The sequence below is a fragment of the Anguilla anguilla genome, chromosome 14 (assembly GCF_013347855.1).
Source record: "Anguilla anguilla isolate fAngAng1 chromosome 14, fAngAng1.pri, whole genome shotgun sequence".
Taxonomy (NCBI): domain Eukaryota; kingdom Metazoa; phylum Chordata; class Actinopteri; order Anguilliformes; family Anguillidae; genus Anguilla; species Anguilla anguilla.
In genome coordinates, this window is record NC_049214.1 from 34,345,679 (window position 1) to 34,367,957 (window position 22,279).

General features: G+C 42.5%; 2 protein-coding genes across 2 annotated transcripts in view; one reads left to right on the plus strand and one right to left on the minus strand.

Annotated features, from left to right (window-relative positions):
• Nucleotides 1–5,538: 5,538 nt before the first annotated feature.
• LOC118212103 (occludin-like) lies at nucleotides 5,539–16,389 on the plus strand. The gene is made up of 9 exons (XM_035389701.1): nucleotides 5,539–5,689; nucleotides 7,366–7,476; nucleotides 7,878–8,598; nucleotides 9,312–9,476; nucleotides 11,531–11,652; nucleotides 13,776–13,952; nucleotides 14,574–14,745; nucleotides 15,234–15,275; nucleotides 15,386–16,389. Exons 2-9 carry the CDS (start codon nucleotides 7,430–7,432, stop codon nucleotides 15,479–15,481), a joined length of 1,542 nt encoding a protein of 513 aa, XP_035245592.1. The 5' UTR covers nucleotides 5,539–5,689; nucleotides 7,366–7,429; the 3' UTR covers nucleotides 15,482–16,389.
• Nucleotides 16,390–17,227: 838 nt separating this feature from the next.
• The window catches only part of pigo (phosphatidylinositol glycan anchor biosynthesis, class O), a 16,171-nt gene continuing 11,119 nt past the window's right edge, over nucleotides 17,228–22,279 (minus strand). Inside the window, exon 11 of the mRNA XM_035392332.1 lies at nucleotides 17,228–22,279. This exon is cut by the window's right edge and continues 366 nt beyond it. The gene's annotated coding sequence lies outside the window, so the exon portion shown is untranslated.

Here is a 22,279-nt window from a genome sequence, read left to right on the forward strand (position 1 = left end):
CCTTCGCCAACCCTGTGCACACAAAGTTATGATGTAGACGAGGGGCGGTGAGAAACAGGACATCACAAGTTGCGCATTTCGTAAGCGCAGCGCCACTCCCTGAAACACATTATCTGAATTCGTTAACAGCCATTTGATAAATCCTAAAATTGTGGAGCACAGTTCAGGAGCACACTCAAGTCATCACTGACACCAATTAATCTTTACCTGAACCTTCAGGATACAATACATTTAAAAAGATGTAATGCGACCTGTATTTTCAACGTTGCACACTTATTAACAAACTTATATTAATAAATCCATTTGCATGACACGATCATTTAGGATAACACCAGCAGTAGCACACCTGAATTATGAACATTTCCACGCTCGTAATGTAGCAATCTAGTGACGATGAACGTGTAAATTCTGACTAATCATTACAAGAAGTTATGTTGAACTGAGGTGGGGTTGTTTCATCCTCAAGGGAAGCTAGTTATGAAAGACAGCAATTGCTGGTCAATCACGTTAAAATTCTGTTGAACTGTCAGATAATGCCATTTGGACTTGCGTCAGAAGTACTGTGAAATAATTCACTTTCCCAAGAAATTAAAAAGAGTGAATTTCTTTCAGAAAATCTTCCAAACAATTTTGTAAGATTATGTAGCCTACTAGATTTTGCGTGAAGGTTTCTTTACGAACAAACAAACGAACAAAAACGACATTAGAATGTCTTCAGAATTCAACATTCTAATTTACAGTCATTTACAGAAGATAAGAATCCTTCCCCTTCTTGATGAATTTCGTGTCTGTACATCTCCACCTATTGGTAAAGTGTTGCAAACGCATCCAGAGAAGTATGACCTGAGGATAGACTTTTCGACAACAGTATCATATGAGTGGAGTACATTCTCTGTATTAAGACATACTCTTTGTCATTTTTGTTTGCACAAAATTGTGTGTGTGCATGTCTGTCTGTGAGGCGAGTATGTTGGTTAAATACAATTATTTTAAAGCTTTTAAATTATAATATGCTAAATTTATTTATCTTGAAGCTCCCCAAATTCTTTATAAGCTACATGGTCAAAAATAATAAAACAGTGCTGAATAAAATTAGCATGTGCAAGATTTATATCCTTCTGCTTATGTATATGTCCTTGTTCGTTTATTCTTATATAAATAAAACCATACTAAAATACCAATTTAAACTTATTTATTGACCTATACAGCATATACCTATGAAATCCTGGAAATCTGGAAGCTTGCTGACACAGTGAGTAACATGTCTCAGCCAGGAGGCCTCTGCTCTGTACTCTGCTTAATACATCCTATGGGTCCCGACAGGTGCAGTTTAAACAAGACTGTGTGTTGGTTTGAAGATTCAGTCCAGTTCCCAGGATGCATCAGTGCTCTTTAAAATAAATGTTTTCACTGGAGAAGCCACAGTTGAGATCAAACACAGTACCACACTGTTAATACAGCACATTTCAATAATACATATCGGGCCTAATTTATTCCTTTTGATTATTCCCAAATATGAAAAAAAAACAACAACATTGTAATCAAATTATAATCAGAAATGAATTATTTAATTGCTTGTATTGTGCAATAATAGTACAGAAATATTTAAGGAAAATAACATTACACCATTAAACTCATCAAAAAGGATTTTTAAATAGTTTCCTAGACTGTCCCCCTTTGTTTCTGAGGCAAATGCAAATGTTCTGCATTTTTAAGTTTTGTTGATGTATTGCTGAAGTTTAACATCCGCCCCTGAATAAAAATGCGGATCTTCAAAACATACATAACTTCCTCCTATTTTTCTATTGTGAATATTCATATTTCTAGCTATGTGGGTATGGTAGTGTCAATGGAAAAGTTGCTTTCACTTACCTGTCAACCATTTTAGAGACATGTCCCTATTTCAAAGCTTCCACATGCTTAAGCTCAAGATGTCCCCAATACTTAACTAAAAAAGGATAACACCAGAACCACCATCTTTTTTATGCAAAATATGTGCAGAAATAATAACATTACACGTCTGAATGATAACATTACATGTTCAAGTTTTGTAGTCGGCAGAAAGAAAGAAAGAACTAAAAATACTGTTAAAAACAAGGTATCTGTTATCATTTCTTGTTATTATTACCTTCATTAGCATGGCTATATTTAGCAATGACAAATGTAGTAACAAGATTCTCTTTTCCAAATAAGTTTTATTTATTGCAAACATTGTTAGCGATAAGTACCACTTTTACATTACATTACATTACAGGCATTTAGCAGATGCTCTTATCCAGAGCAACGTACAACAAGTGCATTGGTTCACGATGTAGAGGTGCAAAAGAAACACTAGAGTGAAGTAAGGATCGTAGTGCCAGAAGTGACCACATCGATCAGGACTCCAACCCTGTAGAGTAAGCTGTTCAGCAAGTAAGAATCCTACCAAGGACAAACTAGCACTATCACATTTGCCTAATCAGACAAAAACAACAATCCTGCCAAATACACTAACGTAATCATATTATCCTCACTAGGTACAGTGAGCTAAACTATAGGCTAGGGAGGGGTGGGGAGAGGTGCAGCCTGAAGAGATGAGTCTTCAGTCTGCGTTTGAAGGTGGTAAGATTCTCTGCTGTTCTGACCGCCACGGGGAGGTCATTCCACCAGCGAGGGGCCAGGACAGACAGCAGACGGGAGCGGGAAGTACAGACGCGAAGAGGGGGAGGTGCCAAGCGTCCAGAGGTGGCAGAACAGAGAGGTCTGGCTGGTGTGTAGGGTCTGATGATCCTCTGGATGTACCCTGGTGCTGACCCCTTAGCTGCCTGGTATACAAGCACCAAGGTCTTAAATTTGATGCGAGCCATAACAGGCAGCCAGTGGAGGTCAGTGAGCAGGGGGGTGACATGGGAATGTCTGGGGAGGTTGTAGACCAGACGTGCTGCAGCATTCTGGATGAGCTGCAGGGGTCTGATGGCGGATGCTGGCAGACCAGCCAGTAGTGAGTTGCGGTAGTCCAGGCGGGACAGGACCATCGCTTGAACCAGGAGCTGGGTTGCGTAGGTGGTGAGGAAGGGGCGGATTCTCCGGATTCTCCGGATGTTGTACAGGAAGAACCTGCACGTTCGACTCACCGCCGTGACTTTTACAGACTCATGGAACTTACTATATGTACATTCACTTAACAATCCATAGAAGTTTCAGTTTAATTTCAGTTCAAGTTGTAAACCACCCCTTTCATCCCAGAATTTAGAATTTAGCTTGCAACTTATTATTTTACATTTATCATAATTTGTGAAAATATATCTTACCATTCATTCAAGGTCAACGGTTTCTTTCCCTCTTGACCTAGACATGCAACTCTTTCTTTTTTTTTTTTTTACTGGCCAGATTTCCAGTATTTCATAGATACATACCTTATTGATCAAAACTTTAAGTATTTTTATATGGGCATATCTTATGGGTTGATAGGTATAGTTACTGTTGGTTTTTACTGTTGGTTTGATGATTCAGTGCACTTCCCAGGATGTATCAATGCTCTTTCAAGTGTCTTCATCAGAGAGTTGCCACCCAAGAGACAACACATACCGTATTGCACCATTAATAAATGCATCATATGATATTATATTGGGATTATTTTGTTCAGTTTAGATTTTAAATGATTTTGTTTATTCTTAAAGCAACAAAGTTTTTACACTGCTGACTGCATGAAGACTTGGTATTATTCTTTTGGAGACCTTGTTTCTTGGGCAAGCAACATGACATTTACATTTTAACCAATCATTAGAGGCACAACCATTTAGTGGTCTAGCAATCAGAAGTGACATACTTTGTGCCAAAAGGGCATTTTTTTATATTTATAATTTTGAAAGTCAGTACACGTTGTGTACTGTGTATTGCGCAAGAAACAATGATTACGCTGGATCTTTCATGTGATTTGATGTGTATTATGGCGACCTCTTGTGGTATAAACTGGAAACTACACATGTCTCACATTTCAGAAGTATATCAGAGGCATATCATTGCAGCTATAGATCGATCCATTTAGGTTTGAATCTCTTTGAATAACAAAGCAGTTTAGAGGTTAGCTCCATTTTTAATTATGTCCGTTCACAAAAGTGTTGGGAATTCATTTCATGAAAAAATCCTCAAAGTGAACAGAACCTGACCTACATGATCTGTATACCTTCATGGTGCAAATATAAAGCATGTTCCATCGACCTCCTTGGTGGGGAGGACTGAATTACATGCAGATAAACAGCCAGCCCATCCCTTTTTGCTCTGGTCCATTCTACTCTAACTCCGGAATTTCTCTTCCACTGCCTGATGTTGGCGCCCATTTTGAATAAGCAGTCAGCATCCGGGATCGATTGCAGTGTGCTGAGGTGGGATTTTGACCTCTAGACCAGTGGCTCCCAATCTTGGTCCTGACCACCCCCCTCCCCCTCACCCGTGTATGCTGGTTTTTGTTCCAACCACAATCACAATCAGATAATTTTGACAAGCAGCTATTTTTTCTTAATTAGGTGCTTTGAATGTTTAGAGGGATTGTTTACTCTTAAACCATATTATGTCTAAAGCAGGTTTGCATGCCACAAAAAATAACATTCTGAAGTTGATATTGTGGTACACTGTGCTTATTGTGTTACACTGCAAACAATTACCTAAAAAGAGGCAACTATTTTTTGATCAAATGAAAGACAGAGGTAAATCAATAGGCCACTAATTCGGTTGTTGAACAGGTGTTTAGTTTCATTGATAATTTTTTCCTTAAACTTATTAACACAACGTAGGTTTAACTCATTTTCGTTTGCTTTGTCTATTGATAGGCCTCACTCTTTAATTTGAAGTTTTACCTCTTTTTATGCAATTGTTTACACTATAACATAAACACAATATCAACATGGGAATGTTATTCTTTATGGCATGGATAGCTATTTCTAACATACTGTGGCTTATGAGTGGAAACAATCCATTTAAACAGGAAAAGCACCTAATTAATAAAGAATAACAGCTTGTTAAATTTCTGGGATGCGGGGGACAAGGACCGAGTTTGGGAACTGCCGCTCTACACCACAAAACTATATTACTACTGGAACAGCTAATCCTTATTCCACAGATTTGCATAGTTGTTCCACGTTCAATGCACTTCTGTGGTCTAAGAGTTTCAATCTGAGGTTTTAACTCTACATGGGCACGCTGCAATTAACCCGTTTTGATATTACAACATGTAAATATATTAATATTATATAGGTAATATATTTTTTTGCGCATAAAAAGAAACAAAGCTACAGTTCTTCCGGGATCAGTGGCTCTCGTGCGATTCGTCCTCACGTTATGTATTTCATGTTTAGGATTATGTATTTTTTCGTTTCCACTGTTCACCTCAAGTAACAGTGGTAAAGAAATATATGCCGAACATCAACATTGCTGAATTATTCCGGCGATTGTTCAGGGTTATCGCTCATACAGTAGGTGGTAGCAAAACGCCGGCTTGTCATAAATAAGAAAACAAACGAAGAAGTGGTGCAACTCGATACCACAGAACTGTGCTCGATACCTTCTTGTCAACACCTAAGGGAAAGCCACTCCCTGGGCGGGGCATACAGTCCAAACGATGCGCTCACCTGGTTTAGGTGCGCCTGTCGTTATCAACATACCACTTATCATAAAGGAGAGAGAGAGAGAGCGGGGACTAGGCGTAGAACAGGTAAGTTTGTTTTTATTACTTTAAACTATTATGATTAAATTATTACACCAAGTCGTAGCTGAGTATGGTTTACGATAAAGACTGGAGCAAATACCCAACTGCAAATATATTTAACATTATTTATTTAGGGTTCCGTAGTTTTGTGGGGGAAAATGGATCTTGAATGAAACTGGATCACCAGCAGAAGTGTTTTTTCGCGCTTTGTCAAGCAGTTTGGTGTCTGAAGGAACTTATAAACTACGTTTAAGCAAATCAGTTACGACTTTTTAAACTGTCATCTATAGGCATGGACTTATACGCAAACCTAGCATTGAATGTAAACCGAAAAGTTTTGCATTTACATAAATTCGTCTTGCCTAGTTGTTGGGCGGTGCGGAAACATCCGTGCCTGCGTTTTATTTTGATCGGAGTACGTTTAGCAATAGCACATTGAGCCTCGGGTAGTCTTAAACAAAATACCACAACATTTTCTATATATAACCCTAAACGTGTGTACAATAATAATAATAATCACTACAATAATAAAACGCATAATAAACTTATTTCACTTTCACGTTGAAGTAGTCGCAAGCATACCCCCAAAACACTTAAGTATGAGTGTTCATATCAATTTAGAGAACACGAATACGTAGATAAGTAGATCGGCTCGTATTCTTGGTGTGGAATAGGCCATTGGTTTACTTATTTTTCTTTAAATGAATGAAGTTAATAGCCAATAGTACTCAAAGCACGCTCATATCGTTTACCACGTTATTGGAAGTATAGTTTTAGATTATTAAATACGGTGAAGTTTCTGCATTGTATGGACTTTTCATGCAACTCTTAGATTTAGTCTTTACACGAGGTTTCTGTTCAGAAATTGCTTGTCATTAGGCCTATGAGTTGATCCATGCACCAGTCGACTGAAACGACGCCTCGCAGAACAAACACTGTGTGTTTACCTTCCACGCATAGAACAACAAAGGTTTTTTAGAGCGGCTACATTTGAGCAAATGGTCAGGAAATACACTTGCTCTTCAGTTAAGTGAAATACTTCATATTCCCTTTTCGTTAAAACGACTTACTGCTACCTCAATTAAGCCAGCGTAAATGAGAACAGTAGCGTGGAGTGGCACGTGTGGTCTGCAAATGTAGCTAAACTATTTTCCAAGTCTATAAAAACACGACCAGTATAACAGACACTGTGTTGTATTATTTGTTTGGGGATTGGTTACGTAATTGAGTCAAGAAATAAATCTATACACGCTTGCATAATCACTTGTCAAATAAGCAGGTGCCACACCTTACTCAGTTGAATCGTATCTCTTGTGTCCGTTTCATGAAATAGGCCGAACTTATAGTACATGTGGGTCATCAGAAACAGCCATGCGATAACTGCGCTAAATGCAGACTGGTCTGTTTTAATAACCGTTTGGTTATCTGTCCCATTTGCAATCACCTGAATTAATACATACTACATACATATTACATACTTGCCAGCATATGGATTAAAGCCATTGCATTGTCTAATGTTAAGACTCAGAAATGGCTTACCTTTTCAAGATTAGATGTATTTTCCATCTATTTCACCTACATAGCAAGCACTGGGGCAAAATAATGTTGCGTATTTCTTGCATATTCTTGTTATGTCAACAAACTGGAAGCTTGACACAATTTCTTGTTTGTGTATTAAACAGAATTCTGCTGTGAGAGTGCACCCCGTACAATAAGATTGGACGTGAGAATATCCAGATTTGAGAAATGTCTTCAAAACCAAATGGGAGCCCGCCTCCTTATGACAATGAATTGTAAGTTTATTTATGTATTATTTTTTCTTCTCCCCAGCTCTTTGCTGTTACTGTACCTGTGTTCTCTTATGTGCGCCCCCACATTTGAAAAGTAAAGCACTACACTGCCTTCACTGGCATGTCATGCTCTCTTTATGTATGGTGAAGATACTGAGCAGGCCCAGGAAGGCTTTGTCATCGTAGTGAGAAACCAGAGTTTGCGTTCGTTCCATTTCAGTTCACGCCATTTAGGGAATTAATTGGAAATTCAGTGAATGATTTGGGGGGCGGAGTGGGGGGATATATTTGATGGTGATTTATTTTTCCAATGAATTAATTGAATGTCCTTAAAGAATGCCCCTCTAATCAGCCGTCTTCCTATCTTTCTCCTCCCTCAACTCCCCCAACCCCCCCGTGCATAGGCATGGAAGCAGGGATCTCTATGTGGGGGACGTCCCGCCCCAGCCGGCCTACTCCTACTACCCCGACGACGAGTTCCTGCACTACTACCGCTGGACGTCCCCGCCCGGAGTGATCAAAATCGTGGCGGTCATCATCATCATCCTCTGCGTGGCCATCTTCGCCTGCGTGGCCTCCACCCTGGCCTGGGACACCCAGTACGGCCTGTCGGGCTTCGGTGGCGGAATCGGAGGGGGGTACGGAGGGGGGTACGGAGGGGGGTATGGGGACAGCTACGGGGGCGGGGGCGGGTACGGGGGCGGGTATGGAGCGGGCGGAAGCTTCGGAGGGTACGGAGGGGGCTACGGCGGGGGGAACGCCTACGGCTACGGCTCGATCGGCGGCAACTACAACGATCCCAGGAAGGGGAAGGGCTTCATGATCGCCATGGCGGCCATCTGCTTCATCGCCGTGATGGTGATCTTCATCCTGCTGGTGTCGCGGCAGAAGAGAGCCAGGTCGCGGCGCTTCTACCTGGCCATCATCATCATCAGCGCCATCTTGGCCTTCCTCATGATTATAGCCACCATCGTCTACCTGGTGGCCGTCAACCCCATGGCTCAGACCGGCTCGTCCTACAGCCTTCAGCTCCAGGGCCTGTGTGCCCAGTACCAGCAACCGCAGGTCTCGGGAGTCTTAATGAACCAGTACCTGTACCACTACTGCGTGGTGGAGCCCCAGGAGGTCAGTCAGCGCTCCACAACAAGTCAGGGTTACGGGGGGGAAGCCTGTTTCCATTCATTTAATACCGGTCCTATAAAGATCCAGCAGATATTATTGACTTGTTTTTAATCCTAACCACAATTCACCTCTTTTGCATTGACTAACTATTTGTGTTTTCACATGGGAAGTGCTTATTAATAATGTTCTACATCAGAGATCTCAAACTGAAATGCTGGAGGGTTACTGTGTCTGCTGGTTTTTAAGTCGTTGGATCAAGAATCCTCTCCTGGTTTCTTGTTGGCTACTATAGAAAGGAAACTACAAAAAAAAGATACAGACTATAGCCTTCCAGGACTTAAGTTTGATATCCCTGTTCTAGATGGGGTTAATTCCAATTGAGATAAAAAAATAAAAATAAAAAAAAAGAAACAGTTTCAGATTTGAGAAGAGTCTAAGTTTCCTACACCTTGCCCATGTATGGCATTCTAAAATAAACGGATGCCAAGTTCATTAGTTAATTCTTTTTTCAAAGAACAGGTTGTTCCTTCCTTTAAATTGCAATTTGTGTGTTGGACTTTACAGTCATGTTAAACCAAGGCCAGGCATCATTGTCTTTCCCCTCCCACGTTGGCCGAAGGGAAGACATTGTGATCTGGTGGACTGACCATGATCCCTGGGTTTGATTTTCTTCCTCCTTCACCTGCGATTTGACCCCCCCCCCCGCCCCCCCTTAGGCTATTGCCATCGTGTTTGGGTTCCTGGTGGCCGCTGGATTGATCATCATTTTGGTCTTCGCTGTGAAGACGCGTCAGAAGATCGGGAACCATGGAAAGGAGAACATCCTGTGGGAACGTGTGAAAATAGTGGGCGAGCCCCAGCCGGAAGGCATTGAGGAGTGGGTGAGTGAGCCTTCTTCAATGCCACAGACCACTGGCCACCATTTTCCTTTTACATTCTGCAGATGCTATAATCCAGAGCATCTCAAAATCTTTTACTATTTATACAGCTAGATATTTACTGAAGTAGTTAAAATGAAGTATTTTGCTCAAGGGTGCGAGAGCAATGCCCCACTCTGGAACTGAATTTGCAATCTCTGTCTTACAAGCCCAGCTTCCTAAACATCATTTTTAAAAAAATGATAACTGAAGAAAATCTATAATTATTTTATTTGAATGTCATGGGGGTGGGAGGGAAAGAGCATCTGCTTATGCAGGTGATTTTGCGCGGTGAGGCCGGGAGTCTGTAAGGGAAGCCTGTCCTTGCGTCCGCACCTGTGCTGTGGCAGAACAGAAGCCCCGTCCTTGTGTTGCGACAGGAACAGGCTGACATGTTTGCGGAATCTTAAGCACGTGCGGGGAACGGGAGGGGGAGGGGGAGGGGGCAGTTTCATGCCCAGTTTCTGGGCGTGGCTTAGCGGGAACGGTTTCACTTCCGCCATTCTTTGACACCGTAAGAATACATTATGCGCATGGTTGAGTTCAGTCCAAAGACTTTTACTCCCAGTCGTGGTCTGTGATGAATATGCAGAAATACTAAAAGTGTTTATTGAGCTCAAGTGTTGATCTATTAGTTCTGGATTTATTTTCAAATCCCCTAAACCAAGGAACAGCATTTAGTTATGAAATTCTCTATTGCTAGAGTATGAGTACAGAATATCAGTGTTTCAGTCATGGAATGTTGTTCTCCATTTCATTTCACTGCTTGGTGTAGTCAAAGGCTGACATGCACATTGAGCACAAACATTGAGCGAAATTTGACGGTTTTTAAAATTCGTGCTGCTGGTTGTAAATCGTCATGAAAGCGATTCTTCCAGTCTGGCAATCTGTCACTGGGATCTTCAAAGTTTCCACACAGAGAGCCGGTGTATCTCAGCGTGAGATAATGGCTGCAGTACGTGAGATTGCCCGAGGGAATTGGGAAAAGTTGTAGAACAGGTTTAAGCAGGCTTTAGGTTCCCCGTAGCCTGTTTACTACCCAGATTATGCAAAAAGCAAGCCGACACTGAGACATCTGTGCTTTGTGGCCCACAGTAACAGTGCTGTGGGGTGGAGGGCAGTAGAAGATGATTTGGGATCGGTTCCGCCAGTTTGAGAGGGCTCTATTTATTTTTTTATTTTTAAGGTGAACAGGTACACAGTACAAAAAGTGTCACGGATAGGAATCTAACCGCCCCCCTTGTCCCCTGTCCCACACACACACACACACACAGAGGGTTTCATATGTGGGTTTGAGAGTTGGCCACCCTATGTACTGAGCCATGGTCTGGCTCTTTTAGTTTGTACTCCCACACAGAAAAGTTAAAAATGGCCTTGGTTGGCATTGAAAAAAGGAGCACTCGCATTACAAAAACATAATCATTGACCACAAAAAATGTAAATGCTGTTTACCAGTTTGTAAAAAAAGCTTAAGACTCACAGTATCAAAATACTGACATTAACTGATTCTTGTTTAATCTTTAAGGAGATATTGCATGACAAGTTACAACTACTACAACTCTGAGATAGCAGGGGCAAGCTCATTCCTTTCTATTTATGCATGTGCGCCTGTAGTTTTTATTTTTTTGGTACACAAATAATTTGTAGCTTGTTTTCCAACCAGAGATTGACTCTTACCAAATAGAGATGTAGTTGGCACACAACTGACCACTGTTTCAGTGATCTGTTGGTTAACATCTGCCCTGAGTTTGGAAAACTGTGGGTCCAATTGTAGGGGAGACTCATACAAAGTATCCTAAACTGCTTCTCACTGCCACTTGGTAAGGCTCCGCACTGATACCAATGGATTGTGGGTAATGGCTCTCTGACAGGCTGCTGTCTTGAGGAGAGGGGAAACGCTTGTAGATCAGGCAATTCCCTCCACTGGAAATGATGATGAACCCCAACTGAGCAGGATCCTCCTTGCTTTGTGCTGTCGCCATGGTGACATGGTCCCTCACTGTGTTCCGCCCCCCCAGGTAAACAACGTGTCCGGGGCGCCCGGAGGAGGACTGAGCGAGTACCCCGTGAAGCTGGCGGGCTCGCGGAGCTACCTGGACGACAACAGCACAGACTACGCCAAGCCGCCCTACACCCCAGAGTAAGTGGGGCTTCCCCAGCTGTGCATCCAAACTTTCTTTGTGGAAAATGGAGGGGGGGGCGGGGGCGTATCAATTTATGTGTTTCTCGCCACCTATCTCTTGGGTCAGTTTGGGGTCATTTCAACTCGGCTAATTCAGAAAGTGGCTTCAAATTTCAGTACACGTACTGAGAAATGCCTGTACGTGTTTCATGAAATTTTTCAGACGGCGGGCAATGATTGCTTTTTCCCTGCAAACAATAATGATGAATTGGTTTTGCGTATCGGTGAACCGGATAACAGAATTAGAGCTGAACACCAGCATTCTGTTCCTCCGTGGGACTGTTTCTACTGTGCCTGCTTCCTGCCTTGGGGTTTAGATTCGCAGACCGCACTCTGCAGCCGACCAATCAGCAGCCTGCCTCGCTGCAGAATCAGAGCAGGTTTTCCCACATACTTCTTGAGATCTGCATGTTGTGCACACGGCCCTCCTGTCGAAGAGCACGTATGAGACAGCCGCGGGTGTCGCTGTGCTGTTTTTAACGCTGCAGCCCTGCACCGCGGGCCAGGGTGCAAGCTGAAACATGTACCAGCGTTCATAGGGCTGGGCGTGCGCGCCACCACCTCCAAATCTCAGATTGGGAACTTCAGCTACAAAGCTTAGCGGTGCTTTAAAGAAAAGAGGAAAAAAAAAAAGGAAAAAGAGGCATTTCCCCAGCACACAGTGTACGTACGGCAGGTCACGTATGACCTTCCCCTATTTTGCCTGTCCTGAGAGAAGAGTACGTGTGTCTCGTGTAAACATCCAGCACAGGCTGAGTGTTTCTCTCATTGTTCTCCATACTGGTCTGTCCCTTAGGGTGAAACCGGTCATGTGACCCTGCTACTGGATCGGCTGGTATTTCTACTTGAGTAGCTTACTGAGCATGTCAAAAATAGGACTGGAAAATGGGCAGGGGGGGAATGATATTGCGTTCTGTGCAAATTTTTGCAGTTTGTCGACTTGTCGTGGTGAAATAGATTTTGGTGGAACGGGCCAAGTTGTCACAAATTTATTAACAAATTCTTGATTCGTTAAAACGTGTAGACAAACCAGAACATAACCGAATGTTTTTTTGCGGCCTTTTCATGCACGCCTCCTGGAACCATCTGGGACTTTCCATCGGAACAGTAGTTAATTTAAACTTCACTTCGGGGACACCTTTGCTTGACAGTCAAAGCTGTGGAATGGCTGGATTGTGTACGCAGAGTCACAGTTTGTTAGGTCTCATTTCAGAACGAGATGTTTACAGTTACCCAATTTCCTTAAGGACACGCTGGAATTTGGTTATGCAAGATGCTAGGGCCCTTGTTCCCGGGTACCAGTGGTTGTTTGACACACTTATTTATAAGAAAGGGTATTTCAAAACTCATACCGATGTCATTTACGCAGTCGGGGGCCATGGTGGTGACAAACCTCAAGCATGTTATTTTGCTCTGTGAAAACAAAAATAGGTATGAGGTGTAGGTGCAATTAAAGGTAGTCCCGATACAAGCATCGAATATACATGTATGTGCCAGTGTTCGCTTTTTCGGTGCCATGAGCTGAAAACAATTATGATCATTGAGCACAAATGCAGCTTGGTATAGGCTTATGGCATTATTGTTTGTAATTAGATGGGAGGGTGTCTCAAATGATTTTTTTCTGTGAATTACATGTTTTTGGCTGGACATTTATGTTGAAATTTAGCAGTACAGGCAGTCTTGATATTTTGCACTTGAGTTGAATCAAAATTGAAATGAGACTGAGTTTCATTGGAGGGAAAGTGCAGTTTTTAATGCATGTACCTGTGGCTTCTTATGCTGTAATTTGATGATGAGGCTTACCATAGAGCTTACACATATGCCAACAAAACAAGAAAATATGAAAATTGTCTGCTGTATAAAATGAACCAAGATATAAAACTGGAACGTAATTGTACATAAATAAAATATAAATAAATATAACTTTATGGAACTTTCAGCTCGTCCCCTTCAGAAATATGGTAGCAGTTGGTCTGAAAGTGGTGAAAGCATTAGTTTGATTGTACCGGTCAGAGGTGAAAGGTCATGGGCGTTGGCTCCAGTGTGATGACAGTCCTTTTTGTCCCTCCCCCCCCCTGCAGACTGCCCGCGGAGGAGGTGCCCCTGCAGAGCATGCCATTCAGCAGCGGCTCGGAACCGGCCAGCTCCGTGGCCAAGCCGAAAAAGAGGCGGGCCCGAAGGCCCCGCGCTGCCGATGGACAGGACTACGAGACGGACTACAGCACGGGCGACGAGCTGGACGACAACGACTTCGACCGGTAAGACCGCTAGCCCGAGGGTCGCTATGGCTACCTGGGGTAAGGAGGAGGCGGGACTAAGACCAAAGGAGCTCCTGGGGGAGAGGGGGGGGTTTGTTTTGGGATTGAATGTAGCAGAAGTGGACGTGGCCTTAATAACAGATGGGACAGTAATTATGGAGAAGGAAAGGGGTGGTAAAGGAGAATTGGGAGAACGTGGAGGTATGAATGATTCAAATGGACTGAACGGCTTTGAAGGGCACCTATTATTTGACCATTGTTAGATGAACTAGGTAAGTAGGTGAACTACACTGAGAAAGGGGAAAGTTCACTTCTTTATTCCGATGGTATGAAAATGAACCGTATAAAGTCTTTGTTAAAAGGACCTAACAGCATTGGATCAGTTTCACATTCTGAGCTGTCTGCGTCATTGCTTTGTGTCACTATCGAGGGGAAGAAGGTCTGAACACCAAATCCCCATCAATAAAGGAGAGCAGCATTGTAGGGGCTCTAATCCAAATAGTATGTCCAACCCGACACTTGTCTCAAGTTTGTCTTATATATATATATATATATGTGCCCCTGGCTGGCATTTAAATGCATATAGTTTGTTTCATCTATCCATCCATCTGTGTGTTCTAGCGAGTTCCCACCCATCTACGCTGAGAAGGACAGGAATGACTACAAGCACGAGTTTGACAAAGACCACCAGGAGTACAAGGCCCTCCAGGCGGAGCTGGACAGCATCAACAAGGACCTGTCGGCGGTGGACCGGGAGCTGGACGACATGGAGGAGGGCAGCCCGCAGTACCTGGTGAGCGTTTCCCTGGAAACCAGACCGGTTCCATCTCTGCTGACTGCGCACAGCATGCGCAGGGGGGGGGGGGGGGGGGCACGAAACTAACAAACCTGGGAAAGTTGGTCACCTGTGTGTCTCAAATTCCCATCCTGGTGTCATGCAGGTTTTTTTGTTTCTGCTTTTTGTTTACTTGATTGGCTAAAATAAGGCGCCCCTTGTTTCCAAGATCCAGGCTCATTAATTAATCCACCGATAAGAGATCTATTTAGTAATTGTATGGAATTGGGTGCATTTCATTTAGAACTTTCAAGGACACTATTGGCAGAACTCTTGGCAGCAACAACTAACATGACTGTTCGATTACTACTCCCACTAGTTATTTCATGAAGCTAATTCTATTATTGCTAAGGAAAATATTAAGAGTTTTCTCTTATTGCCCCTAGTTTCAGTCGCAACGTTCTCTGTGCTCAGAGATAATTATTTTTGTTTGCTCTTGTCAACAGGATGCTATGGATGAATATGACCGACTGAAAGCCATAAAAAGGGTAAGTCTTTTTTCTTGGTACTACAACTCCCATGATGCCCCATACACACCATTTTAATCACAGAAGCCTCTGTTGTATATTAAATGCAACTCCATTCTCCTGTCCTACAGTCTCCAGATTACAAGATGAAAAAACAGAGGTGCAAGTACCTGAAGGCCAAATTGAACCACATCAAGATGAGGGTCAGTGAGTTTGACAGATCGTAGATTGCCTAACCCCCCAACCACACCGGATTGCTCCTCTTTTATTTTTATTTTTTTGGATGAAAACGCTTTGAAACTCAGGAAGTCCGGCTTCAAGATGGTGCCTCTTTTGTCCCTTTATTGTTGAAATTTTAACTAGGCTCAATGGTCTTGTTATTTTTTTAAAGATCCATATTTCTCTAACCTGTATTAGGAAATGACATTTTTGCTTTTGTCGCTTTAAAACATTGAGTCATTTATGGTTGGGCTCTGTTAGTCAGAAGACAGCATATATTTTTTATTTAATTCCAGTTCATCCCATTCCATCATTTTTCAGAAGCAATACCTTGCAATACAGACGCAGTTTCTATTTTATTCCACAATACGTAATGCTCACAGTATGGATGGAACGTCAGGAGGTTCTATTGGGTGCTTGAGAATGAGGTGTTGGAAGCTGGGGCAAAAGAGTTCAGCTATAGTAGCTTATATTCTCATTTGTGATAACATGAAAACATTTATTCACCATTTTAAAGATATATTTTGAATTTGTACTTTTTTGGTGTATGCAAGTTACAAACTGTCATTGTTGTTTTTACATACTAACATGTTATTTCAATTAAACAAATGAACATATATGTAAATTTAGGTTGAATGTTGTATATATGTGAATATGTCAGTCTACCGAAAGTAGTCTTGGGTTGTCTTAAGGTTGTTTCATTTCTCCGTTTTTACTATGGGGTTTCTTTCAACACTTGCCTGAATTCCACTCTTTTTTAAAGCCTAGCTGGCACAGAGATGGGAATTCAGCATTACTAACGGGCTAAACTGGTAGTTATTTTATTTTACAATCAAAACTACCAGAACTGAACAGTCTTTTTTATATACATTTGTAAAACTTGATTTTTAAATAAAATGTGATGAGTTTAAGGAAGGCCACTGTTTTCATTGTGTACATTTCGTGTTTGATGGAGGAGGCGAGATTCCTTTGGGCAAGCTTTTGTACCCTACAGAATCAACACCCGCTCCCTGGCACCCACTGCTCAGTAAATTAACATGTAATGGCACCCCAGTGAAAAAGCAACACATTCCAACTCCACTCCGGAGGACTGATTTGACACGTTCTCTTCTGGGTCAAGGGTCAAATATGGTCACTTCCAACCCCAAAGCTTTTATATAATGGACTCTAAGAGGAATTTACAATGGTTGGTATTGCTGTGGGCTTGGAGATATCAGCTGGTCTGAATGGACACTGAAACAAAGGCCAAAAGCTACAGTTGACACTCTACCTGGTGATTCACTTTTCTTACTCTATATCATTTATTATTGGTTAACTAACAGCAGTTGGTTATTACTATTACTACTACTACTACTAGTACAATATTTTCCAGTATAATTATAATTTATCATTCTCTTCAAGCAGGCCTAAAATTTGAACACAATGATCAGGTGTGTTTGGACAGAGCGTGAGGGGGGCGAAATTGTTGATCTTAAATTTCAGGTTTAAAAAAAAGCATTAATTACAATTGGCTGACCAGATGTCCTTTTTTTCCCCCCTCCCCACCTTTTCCCAGATGCTTCCTCTTTTTTGGGACCAAAAATCCACCCCGGAGGGGATTTCTAAATTTCAAAAAATTTACAAATAGGTTTTGCTCGATCCATAGACTGTACATAAACAAATAGCCGAGTACAATGTTCATAACACCTGCCCACCCCTGTCCTCTTTTTTCAAATCCAATATATGAATTATTATATTATATATTGAAACTTAGGTCAGTGTCGGCTGTTCCAACTCAAACTCGACTTAAAAATTAAGCATTCCCCTCAGCAGTCCTGAACACTGAAGCGGAGTATGATCACATGGAAATTAAGACCCATTACATAGCTTCAGTGTCACCAACTGCCCTTTCTGACTTCATCCAAAGCTTAGGGCACTGAAACATCAACAGCCAAAAGGCAACAATGACCCAGGGGTAGGCTGGGGCCATGGTGGGCCCTAACACTTTGTATAGTTTTGCTTTCTGGTATTTCTTCAGAGAGGTAATAAAACCTTTCAGGAGAGGCGAGACCGGACTAATCTTCATAAGATTTCTTTATGAGTGCCTAAGGATTTTCCTTTGATGTTTGGGCAGGAGAGAGAGAAACGGGCATAGACTGATGATCGGGTCAAACAGAACAGACCACTTTGTGTCAGTATATATTTTATGGACCATGAATGATGAGCCTGCATCAATACACACAGTCTCCCTCTCATTTTCTCTATTCTAAAAACTAGGCACCCAACACAACAAACTTAAGTGTGTCTTGGAAAGTAAAGCCATTTAGAGAAAAGGACAGGAAATTGACCACTTTTAATAAATTCACAAGGAAACATTTTTCATTTTAGTTTGTTCCTTGGATGCAGAAATGTACAGAGCTGATGCAAATTATCTGTGTATTTACATTTCCATTACAAATGGAAATGTACAATAACGAAGAGTGGAATTAATTCCACAGAAATATGTGAAAATGCAGAAGTCACAGAAGGCTGTTGCAAAAAGTTTTTTAAATGTAAAGATTTTGTTTGAGTTAAATGGGATTGTATATCTGTAGGTAAATAAAATATCAACATGGGTTATCAAGTCATCCAGAACACACCTTAGTTTGAGGTTAAAAGCAAACAGTTACTGGGGATCAGTAAAGTTTATGGACTTTGACTCATTGGTGCTTCAAGAAGTTATGACTCTTTCCATTAAGTCAAAAAATATATATAAATTCAGTAAATTTCTGGGTCATACACGTTTGTTCCTTGAAAAAACATCTTTGCAACAGCAACTAAATCTTATCACTCATTTTAGCAGTTCACATATCAGTTCAAGCAGCTGATTATGCTGTTAACTCACCTTACCTGGAGTCAGGTGTCGTGAGTCTGAATTAGTTGCTGATTTTAAGGTGAAAACATCAACAACAAAAAACTTCAGAAAACTCTGCAGGCTGCCAGGATCAGGTGCCATTAAAGAACCAGATAGCCACAGTAGAAAAGTGTAAGGGTTAGGGAACTGGACATCTCACTCAGAGACTGCAGGTGATGCACTACTACCTGTGAGCGCAGTAGTGAATTTGAACTGCTTGACTGATCAAGTTTAATAAAACTGCACATCTCCATAGTGATGTGGTACAATGATTGTGCTTTAAAAACAATCAAGGACAATGCCATGATCCAGAGGTTCTCAATCTTATCCATAAAAGGCCAGTGGGGGTGCAGACTTAACCAAGCAGTAACACACCTGATTCTACTAATCAAGGTCCTTAGCAGAGACTTTAGTGGTTGATTAGTAGAATCATGCGAGTTACTGCTTGGTTGGAATGAAAGACTGAACCCGCACTGGCTAAGTTTCAGGCTGAGATTGAGGACCCCTGCAATAAACAAACAAAACCTTCTAGTATCACGCAGGGAGAAACAACAGGAAGGGGATAATGAATATCAAAATATGTACAAGTAGTGAATATTCTGCTGTATATGTGGACACACCCATTTGTTGCATCATCTAAAAATTAATTCAAGGGGCAGGACCAAAGTCAATATTGTGCCAATGGACATTCTGTACTCATACTACATTAAGGGCATTTAGCAGATGTCTGATCCAGAGCGACACTGCTTGTTTTAACATTGTATCCATTCATACAGCTGAATGTATACTGAAGCAATGCAGTACCAACACGTACCCTGCTCAAGGGCACAGCGGTAGTGTCCTACCTGGGAATCGAACCTGCAACCATTAGGAAGGAACATAGGAGCCATGTATCTGGTGTCAAAAGAGTCTGAGACAGCCCTCCGTGAACAGCATTTTCCTCCGTCAGCCAGGAAGTAGGAAAGGCTGAAGCACTGCATGAGCTGACCACCTAGTAATCTAATAACCCGGCAGTTTTTGACTTTGTGTGCGTTGGGGATTCCCCCACGGGCCACCACTTTGGGCCTCTGTGAGCCACCTTCAGCCCACAGGCCAATGAAGAACAATGCTCTAGTTAGTCTATTGGAGTTGTGGCCACATGCCTTTCACACCACACCATCGAACCGCATACCTGTGCATACAGCGCAACTTCTGCAATTTCTGCTTTCTCTCACCGCAGCAAGTTCCTCCTGCCTGGAGAAAATACTCTGTTGGAAAAAATGCCCTTTATGGTGCATATTTTCTGTGACATAAGCAGCCAGACATATCAAATAAATAACATGAGCATTTACTGCGCCATCCTCTGGAATGGCTTCCTTAAATGTTAAAGAGAGTGGTACAATGAAACAGAAAGTGCAGTTTGTTGGAAGACTGACTAAATGGGGGAGTTAAGCGGCATTGGTAATCAGCTGTACAAGCTGAAGGATAGGGAACATGACAGTCTCGTCCTGGTGCAGGTTAAATAGGAGAGGCCATCCTGTTCCCCAGTCTAGCTGAAGAATCACACAAAATGTTCACCGACGCAAACAATGATGCCCTTTGTACCCATTAGTTTGGTCAAATGCAGGATAACAAGTAAGCAATCTTTCTCCTCTGCATTTCCAAGCAATTTAAAGGGGGGTTTGTTTCACCTTACAGTATGTCCAAAAACCGATGTACAGATTCCTTTGCCTTTCCTTTGCTCACAGTGAAAATGTGCTGGGCTGCAGTTCCTCACAGGAGAATAGAAAACGCACAGCTCGTTTTCAGCCAATTCAAAATGAGCACTTGGTGCACGTGCAGGGACAGACTGACTTCTGTGGACAAAGCATGATAATCGACCCAAACAAAGTGGGTAATGTACAAAATGTTTTATTTTCAATTGAATTAGTAAGATTTGTTAATTATTTATTAATTCAATAAAAGAAATACTTTTGCTTCATTAAAAAAAAGAAAGAAAAGCAGCACATTTCGGTGTCATTTCATAAATAGCTCATCATATTAAATTCTTGACCGACTCTGAATAGGATGTGACTGATGATTGGACTTGACAGTGAGATCTGTTCTTGCTTGGGGTTCCCTCTTTTCTGGTCTTGAACCAATACCAGCGTCTCACAGAAAAAAAACAGGAAAATGGTCCGTACAGTCATAGTCCAAACAAATATGTTTATTCTTTAAAATGGCCAGCTAGTCAGACAAAATCCTGGCAGAAAACCTTGATTTGCTGCATCGTCACGTCGACAAGGAGCCCCAACAGACTGCGTTTCCATTTCCTGTTCTATGCGTCTCTTTTTGTCTCCCAAATTTGGACTGCCCAATCATGCACAGCCACACACAGACTCCAATCTCCGCAAATCAAGCGTGCACAGGTTATGAGTTGGTGCAAGGCTGCCCAACCCTGCTCCTGGAGATCTACCATCCTGTACCTTTCCATTTCAACCCTAGCAGAGCACAACTCATTCAACAGCTAGAGATGTCATTGAGCTGCCGATCAGTAGAATCAGATGTGCCAAAGCAGGGTTGAAATGAAAACCTGCAGGATGGTAGATCTCCAGGAACAGCCCTGAGATGGAGGATGACACTTCATGTGCAGTATCAGAAAGCAGTCTGTGGCCACCCGATCAACCAGCAGGGGTCGCCAGAGAGGGATGAGACACAGATCTTGGTCGACTGAACCCCCCCAGGCCACAGTCAGCACCGGCACGGTCGGGATTCGCTGCCAGACCGTGGGGCCCATCCGTGCTCTTTAACAGCCCCGTTCCGCCTGAGCTCCATTCTGATTGGCCAGACGGGACGATCCTCCTGCTGTCCTCAGTCAGTTTCCTCAATCATAACTCTCACCTTGTTCTTTTGAAAAAATCAGACTGCTGATTCAATATCAAAAACTCTTTAAAAACGTTTCCATCACCTCACAAACCCCCTCACACAGTAATCAGAATAAAAATAAACTCAACTCGCATGTCCCAGTGCTGGAGGGCCGCAGTGTCTGCAGGTTTAACTCCAGTCCTAGAGGGCTGCAGTGTCTGCAGGTTTCTGTGGTTCCCCTTCTATCAGCAGCCAATTCAGGCTTCGTAGAGAAGACGAGGGGGCTCTTTAGCCAATCAACGACAGAAAACAATCATTTAACAAACCAACGACCAGCAGACACCATGGCCCTCCAGGCCATTTTTTAACCGTGTGCAGAGCCCCAGTTGATAAACAGGTAAAACGGTAGGCAGCAGTAACGGCCAAGTTCCTAAAAATTCTAACATGTCGCCGTTTCTCCATATAAAACTGGTTTTATCACCATATCACCAGCTTCCATTTCTGTACAAAAAAAAAAAAAAAGTTTGTGTTTGTATTTTTGTGATCGTACACATCCCACATCCCCTGTCTCGCACCACATTGTGCTCACAGGTCAGAGGGTGTTCTAGTGAAACGCTTATTGCTGAAACCCTACTCGCAATAGAGCCGTACGCACAGTAGCAGTCTATGGCCTGTACAAAATAAAACCGTACCTCAAAGACACCCGCGATATATAAACAGAACGGCCTGTCCAGCAGAGGTCAGATTTGTTCACTGATCTAAGGTAGTTTTCACAGTAGTCACCTCACTGCCCCAGTATGCAGCTCTTGCGGATCCCCCCTTAAACAGCCCGTCGCTAGGGAAACGAGCTGCGCGCGTCATTGGTCCGGTGGGGTGGGCCTGCTGGAGCAGTGTGCGGTGAAAGCGGGCTGAGAGTCTGAGACGTCGGGGCTCTCGCTCTTTGGACCTACAGGGCCCTGCGGTCACAATGCTTCTGGAGCCCTTAAGAGTATTATGCACGTCCAGGCAGTTTCCCCTCCCCTTTCTTTCCAGCAGTGAATACAGCATAACCCCCCTGTTCATAAGCACTGAGGTCTAGCACGTCCCGGTGAGTCAGGTTAGTACCGTGTGC